This window comes from Calliphora vicina, chromosome 2 (assembly GCF_958450345.1).
Source record: "Calliphora vicina chromosome 2, idCalVici1.1, whole genome shotgun sequence".
In the NCBI taxonomy this organism is placed as follows: domain Eukaryota; kingdom Metazoa; phylum Arthropoda; class Insecta; order Diptera; family Calliphoridae; genus Calliphora; species Calliphora vicina.
Genome location: NC_088781.1, coordinates 49,645,517 through 49,659,014, shown reverse-complemented (window position 1 = coordinate 49,659,014; position 13,498 = coordinate 49,645,517). Strand labels below are relative to the sequence as shown.

At 28.1% G+C, this 13,498-nt stretch overlaps 1 protein-coding gene across 2 annotated transcripts in view; it reads left to right on the top strand.

Annotated features, from left to right (window-relative positions):
* The window catches only part of CadN2 (Cadherin-N2), a 408,037-nt gene that overhangs the window by 289,859 nt on the left and 104,680 nt on the right, over positions 1-13,498 (top strand). For both annotated transcript variants that reach the window (XM_065501890.1, XM_065501891.1), the window contains exons 3-4: positions 4,477-4,592; positions 6,160-6,324. In XM_065501890.1, the coding sequence (XP_065357962.1) occupies positions 4,477-4,592; positions 6,160-6,324 (281 nt within the window). The remainder of the gene's footprint in view (positions 1-4,476; positions 4,593-6,159; positions 6,325-13,498) is intronic.

Here is a 13,498-nt window from a genome sequence, read left to right as displayed (position 1 = left end):
AACTTAAAGGACGACACTGCTCCTATCAACAGGCATCTATTAGTTGACTTCTGTCAAAATTTAAACAAGCTGCGTCACTTAGTGTGTTTGACAGCCATTGATATCAGGGGCCAAATCACCGCATCGAAATCGAGTACTTTATCATCGAAATGTAGTTAACGTGGATCACGGCAGTCGTTATCGAAACGTATTTACTCGAAGTTGTACTCGATTGGTAATCTCTTATCGAAAAGAAACAAACACTGCCGTTTAGTGGTAAAACTAAACAAATCAACCAAAACAATGAAGTAAAATAATAAATAAATGAAAATATACGTATTTTTATGATATTTTCTCAAAATAAGTGTAAAAAATATACATATTTTATTTTAAAATTGTAAAATTTTGGGCTACAATTTGTTTTGTATTTTGTTTACGTTTTTCACAACATTACACATGGTACTTTGTGCTAATCAAAGTATAAAACATTCTGAAATTTGTCACTGGCCGATGATGAGGAATACAAAAAAAACATTTGAATCCATTTTTATTAAATTTTTTCTGCATTTTTTTCACAATTTAACAATTTATCACAAATTTATTTATTTTGTTTTCCTTTTTTGTTTTGTTTTTCTTATTGTCATATGCTTCAGCAATGTAAAAAATAGTAGTAGGTAATATAAATTACGATCGACTACCGTGATTCAAAACATTGCGGTCATCGAAATTTTTTTCTACACGAACGTGCACTCGATATCGAATGCCATGATTTGCCCCCAGACTACCGATTAACTTGAGGTGAAAATGAAAAAAAGTTCATTTTAGTATTAAATGCAAAAGGGCGTAACAACTAACATATTAAAAATTGAGTTTTTAATGGATATTGGTAAAGCGCTTCAAGGCAAACGTCTTCACATATTTTTAGCTTTCTATTTTAAAAAATAATGACTTTATCAAAGAAAGAAAATCATGTTTGTAACCATAATACTTTAAATTTTATTATGTTTTGTGTCCCTCCTGTAATATGTAAAAAAGTGTTGATAGGCTCTTTTGCATTTTAGATGACGATGTCCTCATTAAGCTTTATTTGTTGTGGAAAAAAAACATCACTCCATACAAGGTTATGCTTGATAAATACTATGGGAACTCTGAACCATCAATTTCAAGGGTAAACAAGTGGTTCACTGAATATCTTTGTACCCGTACAAATACGGAAGTTGCCGAACATTCTGGACGACGAATTGAGGTCTCTACGCACGAAATAATTGAAAACATTCATTACATTCTCGTGGCCGATCGGAGATTGAAAAAAGCTTTCCGCAAAATGGGTGCCGCGTTTATTAACAATCATCCACAAACTCAATGTGACAACTTCGCACAAGTGTTTGGCGTTGTATTGCACCGTGGAACAGCAATCAAAACATTAAGCTTCTCGGTGTGAATCGGCGCCAAAGACAGCCAAGCAGTGTTTGGCAGCAAATAATGTCATGTCGATCGTTTTTTGGGATGCTCGCGGTACATTAACTACCTTCAAAATGGTAAAACAAACAATGACGACTATTGTGCCAACATCTTTGATAGATTGGAGACAATACCATGATACATGATGCTCCTATGATAAAATGTCACGGTCTGTTGAAAATGGTAATAATCGGTCAATGATGTCTCCCAGCCCCCACACAATTTTCTTTCCGGAATGAAGCACTATGGTATATAAATACCTAAGTAATACGAATCTTAATAAAAATTAGTCCATGTATTGGGTGAATGACTTAAAAATCAGGGATAGCTTATTTGTAATCCTGAACGGTACATATCTGTCATTTATTCTTACTTAATTATTGAACAAAAAATTTGTTAATCGAAAATGTCAAAGCGTCATATGCGGGAAGTTTTGCTTTACATTTTTAATTCGAAAACAACACACTGAAACTTATAGTGAATGCGTTTGGTTTGTTTGGTTCAGAAGTCGTGATATTTGACACGGAAGACAAATATCGTCCAAGTCAGCCAAAGATGAAGATTGTTGTAAAACTCAACAAGAGCTCTCAAAATCATTGGGAACTACTCAAACAGCAATTCCAAAATGTTTTCGAGGAGCAGGATTCATCCAAAAGTAGTGAAATTGGGACCATACAAATTGAAGACGAGAGACCTTGATAGATAGACGAAGTGGTTGGGAAGTTTCGCCTCATCTGCCTTATAGTACACACCTTGCCCTGTCTGACTACTATTTGTTTCGATCATTGCAGAATACTCTATCTGGGATACGCTTCACTTTGAATCAGATATACGAAATTGGCTTGATTGATGAAAGTGAATACATTACGATAACCCGAAGCGTAATAGATCGTACGTAAAGCCCGGATAACCAGCCGTATGGACATTAAAGACAAATATCCATGGCGCTAAGGTAATGCTATGTATTTGGTGGGTATAAAAGGGTCCTACCTATTATGAGCTGCTGAAATCTGGCCAGAGCATAACATCAACCGTAATATTACATATTGGATACGCTCGAACACATATTGCAATACTTGTTAAAATTGTATTTACAAAAAGTGGTTAGGAAGTTTTACCTCATCTGCCTTTTGGCCCATACCTTTCCCCATCCAACTACTATTTGATTCTATCGATGCAGAATGATCTCTCTGGGATACGCTTTACTTCACAACAGGGTCTCCGAAATTGGCTTGATGGCCTCAAAAGATAATCAGATCTTTTGATTCGGAATCCATATGTTGCCTGAAAGATAGGAAAAGGCCATAGCTAACAATGGCCGATACTTTGTATAAATTTCTACTGTACAAATGTTTAAAAATAAATACTGAATATTGAAAAAATATTTTTAGATATATACGCAATAAATGTCGTTGGTTTAATGGTTGGAGGAAGAGTATTTCGATTGTTCGTTAGAGAGTAACCCCCTAGACCCCCTAAAGGACATACCATTTGTTTCAATCGATTCAGAACACTCACTCTTTGATACGATTCACTTTGAACATATTTTGGGACATATTGGCTTGATTCGTTCTTGGCTTCAAAAGATGGACAGTTCTTTTAGCTCGAAATACATATATTGCCTAAAAGATGCGAAAAAGTCATAGTTAAAAGCGGCCAGTACTTTAAATAAATTTATATTGCACAAATGTTTTGCAATTTTTAAATCATTCAACCAATAAAAAACACTAAACAATTTTTTGTTTGGATCGGTCCACATTTGACCATAGCCCCCAAATTAGGTCCACTTATCTACGTATTAGTCACATAACTACATACTAGTCTCTTATAGATATTGTAATCAGTTTGATATTCAATATCAATAAGTCAATTTTCCCGAAAATATTATTTTTTGATCAGAAATGTGTGGTGTTGAAAATTTCTGAACAAAATGTTCGTCCATACTTCAAATTCGAGGTGTCCCATATTACCGATAATAAATGTTTGTAATAGAAAATAAAACAACCAACCAAATAGGATTAATCTGATATTTAAATCCTCTACATTCTTTTAAATCTCCTGCAATCGAATATCCATGCGATATCGTACTTTTCCTAGCCCATTTATTTCTCATTTTTAATCAAACCTTTACAATCTTATTGGACTGAATACCTCAAACAAAACAAAAAACCTTTATTTGGTTGATTTGAATTCAACTCAGCTTTTGTCAAATCATTATACACATATTCGAGAGGATACCTCTAATATCAAGTAAAGTTTTGATCTAATTTTTATTCCATTGTTTACCGTCATTATTATGGTAGCATAATTTTGTTGTTCAGTTTCCGCATGCATTTTTAAAGTCTCTTCAGCGTTGTCACAATCACACATTTGATTTGGTTTTAGGACCTTATCAATTTAATTATTTCATTAACATTCACAGATTATCGTAAACGTCATAATTTTACACTATATGAATAGACAAAATTCTTTACCATCTTCAGCGACTATTTCATATCCTTAATCACTTGCCAACGCGGCTTCCAATTTGGAAAGAAGAATGCTAGAATGCTAATAAATGTTTAATGTAGGACACGTATTTGTTTTTGAAGAATTTACCGATGTGAATCTTGTATTTTTGTTTGAATCTTGGACCAGCACTCAGGGGATGACTACCACTCATGCAATGCATCCAGGAGGAAGTTTACCAACAGAGAGAATTTGTGCCCTATCGTATTTTCAACAGACAGACTGACATCTTAGAATTTCAGAAAAACTCAGAGCATATATACTTTTGTCTGCGATGAGATGTCAAATGGAAAGACATCTTCTTCATCTTTTTAAACATAACTACTCTGTGCTAGTTGAAAAAACTGTCAAGCGAGGCACCAGGTTGGTTAAACAAACTCGAGTACGCTAAGTTCAGTTGTGCTAACCGTTTCTTTAGGTTTGAGAATCAAGGGTACCCCTCTTGACAGAAAAAAAATGTAAATTTCGTGCACAGTTTTATTACAACAAATTTTTTATTATTATTTTCATTTGTTCTTCTAATTTCAGCCTCGAGTATTCGATACTCGATCACAGGCGGTAACATAGGCAATGCTTTTGGTGTACAAAATAATACTGGAGCTATATTCGTAGCATCACCCCTAGATTATGAAACTAGACCAAGGGTAAGTATCACAAAATCATACAAATGAATATGTCATTATTATGCAAATAAACTTAAAACCAAAGTGACAAAGTTTAAAGAAATAACCACATATATTTCCGGTCACATCATAAGGTATCAGGGCATAACAATTTAAACTGCAAAGATAGCTTGGCTGTGTGCCAACTTTTCCATCTTGTAAAAGTTTTAGTTATAAAAATTATTAAAACATTTCCGGTTCAAAATACACCTTTTATGTCTATGCAAATAACATGGAAATAGATGCAATAAAAAAACAATTACTTCTTTTTTTTTATTTGTCAACAATATGTAAAGTTTTCTTTTTCGCTACAGCCAACACTTTGTAGAAATTATAAAAATCACATCACTCATACATTAAACATAGAACATGAAACAAACAAAGAAGAACTAGAGAAAAATATGTGGCAAACTTTACTTAAGTACTTTCTCATTTCCAAATACTTTTTTATGGTAAACATTCAAATAAATTCAATACTAAATACTAAAGTTATTTTAAGGATTTTGAGGAACAGTGAAAAAGCAAATATTACTGGGAAAGATTCCTGTTTCGTGAAAAAAGAGAAAACATGTTATTTTAAATAAATTATAAAGAATTTTAACACACTTTATAATTTACAATAATACACTGATAAATCAGATGACGTTAACTCTAACAGCGCCTACATACATCCACTTTTCAACTCACTGTTACTATTTATATACACAGTGCCAGTAGTTTCATGAAATATCTAACGGACAAAACTAGAATGTTCTATTTTCACAATGATCACCTAGAGCTTTTAGCAGCTTTAATGTTAATGTTATCAGATAAGTAGAAGTTCTACTGATGAAAATGTTTATAAACATGATGAATGTTGCAAGCAGCAATTTCGTAAAAATTAATTTAGCAGGAATATTGTTTTACCCTTCTATATAAAACTACATTAACTTTATAATATTAAATTTTTATATCTAAAATCTTTTATTTCAACTTTGCCCACAGTACTTAAAAAACGACAACCGTAACGTTTTTGTTCCATATGTATTTGCAACTTTTTGACATGCAACAAAAAGTATGGAGATCATAACATCAGTTACTTTCAGTCTTATATGCGATTTGCATATTAGCTCTTTTATACTTCTTTTTATTCAAAAAATAAAAGAAATCAGAGCACTCTAATGGCATATTTATGGTGAACTTTACAAAAAAAATAGCAACATAAATTTTGTTGTGGCAAACACAACAACTACAAAAACTAAAAATAACAAAAAGCACATAACACTAAATAAAGTTTTATGCAGATTATGTCGAAGACATTAAACTTTTTTAAACACATTTACACAAAAAAAGCCATACCCAACTACTAAGTAGGAAATAAAATGAAAAATATTATATAAATTTTTGTATAACTAAAAACTCTCACAAAAATACATAAAACATAAAAGAAACTGGAAATACTATATGTGAAATAAAGCTAGATTTAACTCATTTTATAATTACTTTTTAACCACTTACCACATATATAAAATTTTAATTAAAATTTTTCTTTTATTATTTCGCTATACAGTATGAATTACGCTTGGAAGCTTCACGTAGTCGTAAGACAAATTACACCACCGTTATAATAAACGTACGGGATGTTAATGATAATCCACCGACATTTGATCGTCAAACATATCGTACACAAATTACCGAAGAAGATGATCGTAATCTACCTAAACGTATATTACAGGTGAGTTTTCTATTTCGCACCAACTGCGAATGAGTGTTAATGAATTAAATAATAATCATACGTATGATGCGCAATAGTATATATGTGAACTAAAAATTAAAATAATGTTAAAGTAGAAATTTTTTGCCACCCTCACTATACTCAAATTTAATTTAGTTTTATATTAGCTTACTTTCATGGAAGTCGTCTATAGAAATAACTGTTATACATAAAATTGTCTAACGAGAAAACTTTATATCCAAAATTTTCTATTAAAAACTGTACTGCACATTTTCGCAAGAATATTTAACAGAACATACCAAAATTATCTATAGAAAATACTAAACAAAAGAAAAAAGGATTAACACGACATTGCCAAACATTTTCATATCAAACAACAAATCTGTCTGAGTCAATTGGAATGTAGAAATTTTAATTATACCCTTCACCTTCGTGAGAAGGGTATATATAAGTTTGTCATTCCGTTTGTAATTTCTACATTTTTCATTTCCGACCCTATAAAGTATATATATTCTGGATCCTTATAGATAGCGGAGTCGATTAAGCCATGCCCGTCTGTCTGTCTGTCTGTCCGTCTGTCTGTTGAAATCAATTTTCTGAAGACCCCAGATATCTTCGGGATCCAAATCTTCAATAATTCTGTCAGACATGCTTTCGAGAAGTTTGCTATTTAAAATCAGCAAAATCGGTCCATAAATAACGGAGATATGAGCAAAAAACCTATTTTTGATCTATATCTGGATTACTGAGTCATTAATATAGACAATATGGATATCTAATGATAGATATTTCAAAGTCCATTGCAACGATGTAGATAAGGCTATAGTAAGTTGGACCTACAATGGGTCAAAATCGGGAAAAATATTTTTTAACCCGAATTTTATTTTCATCAAAAAATTTTTTTTGTCATACATTTTTTTTCCAAAAAAAAAAATTTGTTAAAAAAATTTGGAAAAAACTTTTTTTAAAAAAAAATAAAAAACAATTTCAAAAAAAAAAAATTTAAAAACAATTAAAAAAAAAATTTAATTTTTTAATTAAAAATATTTAAAAAAAAAATTATTTTAAAGTATAATTTGGTGAAGGGTATATAAATTAAAATAAATTCCTTTTTTATTTTTTTTTTAATTTTTGTATCAAATTTATTATAGGTCTGTTCATTTACTTTCCCAGTAAATACTTGCAACGAGAGAAGAAAATCAAAATTTACAAAACGACTCTCTTAAATTCTCAAAAATAGTAAAAAGTAAATGAACGCTTTTCCAGAAACGATTTTTTTATACACACAATTTTCTTATTTTATTCCTTTTAAAATGTATATATACTAACATTTTCTTCAATTTTATTGAAAATTCTTTTTTTTACATTTTTTCACCACAAAAATAAAATTGTAAATAAATAAGCAATAACACAAAACCTATGAAAAATAAGATGTAAACTATTACGAGTTCAAAATAGAACTTGTAATAGTTTGCAACGAGAGAACACTCTCTAAAATTTGATTTTTTCTCTACTTGCGAGTTTTTGGATTTAATGAACACTTTTCCAGTAACAATTGTAACATAGCTTATGTGTGACAAAAAATGATGAAAATTCAAGTTAAAATATGTATATATGTATATTATAGTTAATTTCAAAAATTTGATTTGCGGGTATCATAATTTTTCTGAAGGTTTTTGCGCAAATAAAAACAATGGCGTCTTTTTTTTTTGGAAAATTTTCACTTTTTTGGTGGTTCAAAGCACCTAAAAGCGCGCATTTTGAGCACATTTTTCTGTAGAGCAAAAACGGTTGAATATATTGCAAATATGATTTCACCAGTCGATTCTGAATCAAAAATGAATACAATTGTTCCAAAAACACACAACAGGTGGCGCAAATCTCATAAAAAAATAAAAAGAATTTAAGTTTTTTTAAACATGCTCGATGAAAAGCCATTTTAAGCTTAGCAAAACGGCACCAATATTTTCTTTCTATCACTAACCATTAAGAAGTTATGTGGCTTCAAAGTTATTTATTTAACAAGTAAATAATATTTTGTAAAAAAAAGTTTAGACATTTTTTTATTAGCTTCTTGGCTTTGATAGATTGCTTACAAAGTACGTAGTTATTGTCAGGTAATATGGACCAGTAGTACATAATCAAGTAATTTAAGTGGTACACATTACACGAACTTGGGTTACAGTGGTAAAAAATTATTTTTACCTAATAATCTAAATGTGCTGAAATTCTTACCAAATGTATGCAAAACTACGTGTCCACTTTAACTACATAAAAAACCAAACATTAAATTCTACCAAGTAACTATACCAAATTTTGTTTCTTACTTGAGCCGAAAAAAATGTTGAGCACGCGCATTCATTTCAATAGAAGAATAAAAAGCCAAAATATCAATTACTCATGAAAGCAAACGTGCAGTTGTCGTTTCAAACACATTGTAAAATGTACGACAAATCAGTTTTATCATACCTTCAATAGTTTCTGAAAATATACACTGGTCCACATTAGACTCATAGTCCACAATACCCGAAGTTACTCTACCAACTTTTATAGTAATGAAAATTCTATATTTTAAATAGAAAATTTTTGAATATTTAAAAGAATGAAAATTTTTCAAATTCTTGAATATCAAAATTCCTACATTTCGAATAGAAAATTGTTTGAATATTAAAAATTCCATATTTAGAATACCAAATTTTCGAGTAAAGAAAATTCTTTATTTCGAATAGAAAGTAATCGAATATCGAAGAAAAATATATTGAACAGAAAAATTTCAAGTATTGAAAATTCAAAATTTCTATATGTATTTCAAATATCGAAATTTTTATATTTTGAATGGCGAAAATTTTATATTTCAAATATCAAAAATTCTATATTTCGAATAAAAATTTAGAATATCCAAATTTGTATATTTTGAATGTGGAAAATTTTATATTTCAAATACAAAAAAATCGAATAAGTAAGTTCAATATTTGGAATAAGAAAGTTTAGAATATCGAAGAAAATTTTCAAATATTTATAACACAAAAATAGCGAATATCGAAAATTCTATATTTCGAATACCGAAATTTTTATATTTTGAATGAAAATAGGCCAATATAGGTAGTTAGTTCCAGATTCCAAATAAAATTTAGAATATCGAAATTTATATATATATTTGGATATTATTTCTATATTTCGAATAAGAAATTTTCAAATATCGAAGAAAATTCTATATTTCGAATATTGAAATATCGAAATTTCGAATAGAAAATAATCGAATATCGTTACTTCTAAATTTCGAATAAAATTTTAGAATATCAGAATTTGTATATTTTGAATAGAAAATGTTCGAATATCGAAATTTCTACATTGCGAATATAAAATAGATGAATAATAGTAGTAAGTTCTATATTTCGAATGAGACATTTTTGAATATCAAAGAACATTTACAAACAGAAAAATAGAAAATATCGAAAATTCTATAATTCGAATATCGAAATTTTTATATTTCCAATATCGAAATTTCTAAACTTTGAACAGAAAATAATCGACTATCATAAATTCGAAATTTCGAATAAAAATTTAGAATATCGAAATTTGTATACATATTTTAAATGTAGAAAATTTCATTTCTAAATTTCAAATAAAATTTAGAATATTGAAATTTGTATATTTTGGAATGTTTAAGTGGAATATGAAATTTTCAAATATCGAAGAAAATTTGCAAATATTTCTTAAAGAAAATTCTATATTTCGAATATTGAAATATCGAATAAAAATTTAGAATATCAGAATTTTATTGAATAGAAAATGTTCGAATATCGAAATTTCTACATTGCGAATATAAAATAGATGAATAATAGTAGTAAGTTCTATATTTCGAATGAGAAATTTTTGAATATCAAAGAACATTTACAAACAGAAAAATAGCCAATATCGAAAATTCTATATTTCGAATATCGAAATTTTTATATTTCGAATACCGATATTTTTATATTTCGAATATGGAAATTTCTATATTTTTAACAAAAAATAAATCACTATCATAAATTTGAAATTTCGGATAAAAATTTAGAATATCGAAATTTTGTGTACATATTTTAAATGGAGAAAATTGTATATTTCAAATATCAAAATTTCTATATGTATTTCCAAAAGAAAATTATCATGTGCCGAAAATTCAATATTATAAACAAAAAAATTTGGAATTTCGAAAATTCTAAACAATTCAAATAGAAATATTTCCAATGTCAAAAATTCTATATTTCGAACAAGAAATTTATCTAAATTATAATTCTATAGTTTATTATTTAAATATCGAAAATTCTATATATCAAATACAAAATCTTCGATACCAGAAAGTTCTATATTTTGAATAGATTATTTTTTTATTTCAAATAGTCAAATTTCTAATATTTTTGAATATCCAAACCAATATTATATTCTAGAGAAACATTACGATTATTGAAAATCCATTTTATATTCATGAAAAAAAAATGTCGAACATCAGTAATCAAATTTTTATTCTGAAGAAAAATTTTCAACATCGAATATGTATTGTAGAGAAACATTTCGAAAATAATTTTGGTATTCTATAGGAAAAAAGCGCAAATCAATTTTTTATATCAAAAAAAATTGTATTATCTGCTGAAAACACTAGAAAATACGAAAACCAATTTCCTGTTGTGTAGAAACATTTGTATTCATTTGAAAAAATTCAATTTCGAGCTTTAAGAAATATTATTTTGAAAGTTTTGTATTAGAGAATATCAGATTTCCAAATTTTTTTATAAAAAAAAATATAATAAAAAAATTTTCAAAAACACAAATTTTTCCATCAAATTTCAATACAAATTTTACAGGATTTATGTAAAATTTTTGGTAACAAAATTAATTTTCAAATTGTAGAAATTTCGATTTTCTATACGAACATAATGTAACAAAGAAATACTATATAATTTAACATAATAGGAACATTTGAGGAAATCACTCCAAATTTAATAATCATATTGACCATAAACGATTGCAAATGCTGAAAAAAACTATAAAACTATTTATAAATTCAAGTAAATTTTTAAATATTTGGATTTACTTTCAACTTAATTAACATTTCAATAAAAAGTCATAGAAATTATAGAATATACAATAATAAGGCATGCCTGGAGATGATAATATTTTGGGAAACATCATAAAACAAATCAAGGTTTTCCTGTGATTCGGTTAAATGAACATTATCTCAATAAAGCTATTAAAAACAGCTTTCAAAACATTTACAAGTCTCTATAACCACCAAATAGCCGAAATAATAAGAACACTAAAAACTTTTTTCAAAAGGCGCCAAAAGAAAAAAAAGCATGAGTACTGTAACACAATACATACAGAAACCAAGAGACTTTAAGCAATTGTTTAAACAAAAGTAACATATACAACATATATTACAGTACACATGTATTTGTCTGTTGAACAACTCTAACTATGTATGTATATAAATACATAGTTGCAGTAACCAAAAAAATAAATAATTTAAAAAGCAAAACATTGAAAAAAGCGTGGTAGAATTGAAACCTACATTGTTTTAAATTGTATATGTATGTATTTTAACGACTGAATTGTTAAGCATTTTTATAAATGCAATTTCATGACCATTGTAGTTCGACCCAAATACACAATAAAAATCTACAAATGCTTATGCATTTTAAAGGACGAATATTTACATATATACAAACGTGTTTTTAAATGTTATAAGCAAAAAAATTTAGTACAGACAATTACACATATCTACAGATAGGGGGTATCTCTTTCACCACGCCGCCCTTATTTAACAAATCAGTCTGCCCGCCTCTTTGTGCAGCTATATGGCTACAGAGGAGTTATTGACGACAAGAGAAACAAAATAATTTACTGTAAAAAAATTATTTCCATTGTATTTTTATTAAATGTTAAATAACTTTTGTATAATAAATCCAAATAACTTAACATTTGTTATTTTTTTTTGTTTCAATTCTTCAATGTGTGGCAAAATTAAACATATATACAATGTTGCAACATAAAAATTAAATTGAAATGAGCAACAACAAACAGTGTCGGCAGCAAAAAAAAAAAACAAGAAATATTTAATTTTACAACATCATCACTTTTTTTGTGTGTTAAAACAATGTATGAATTTATGGCCTATGAAAGGACGAAATGAATGTTTTGCACGCATACTCAAGCATGATCATATATGAAGAACAGTGGCATCATTAGCAAAAATACATATTAAATTTTAACTCTTGCAAATTCTAAAAATATAGCTAAGAGTTGTTTTAAAAGAAACAAGAAATATTGCTAAGTTTTAAGAAAATAATTCTTAGAAAATTTCAATATGAGAAGGAAGATGTTGTCATATTATGATCTTCATTTCTAGTTCTAATCCAAAACATTTTTTTAACAAGTAAAATATCTGTATTCGGCTCTGCCTAATCTTATATACACTTCACCATATTATACTTTAAAATATTTTTTGGTAAACTAAATTTAATTTTAAATATAAAAAAAATTATTAGAGAAAAGAATTGTATGGCCAAAATTTTTTTTTAAAAAATGTCTTTTATATTTTTTCTTTTTAAATTTATTGACAAGAAATTGTTTTTTGTGAAAAAGAAAATTCTGGTTAAAAAATATTTTTCCCGATTTTGACCCATTATAGGTCCAACTTAATATGGCGTTATATACTTCGTTGCAAAGGTCTTTGAAATATCTACAGATATCCACATTGTTTATATTAACGTCTTAGTAATTCAGTTATCTCAGCCATTTATGGACCGATTTTCTCGATTTTAAATGGGAAACGAACTGGATAGCGGATATATTGATGTATGAATCAAGTACGTAAGATATTTGGGGATTACAGAAAGTTGATTTCAACATCTCAAAATATGAATTGAATTAAAATTTGATAGAATTCATCATGAATTAAAATTATTGAATGAAAACTCACCATTCAAAAATCGTGTTTTCTATATGGCAGAGATAGGGCTTCCTCTGAATATAGAAAATTAAGCTGATAATGAATTTGAAGTAATAAAAAACTCGTGTGTTAAACAATTCCATGATTATGTCTAAACCGTTACCTATGAAAAGAGCCTCAATTGCGTTTTAAACAGATCCATGATTGTGTTTAAAAATTTAACTAAGAAAAAATCTACAAATT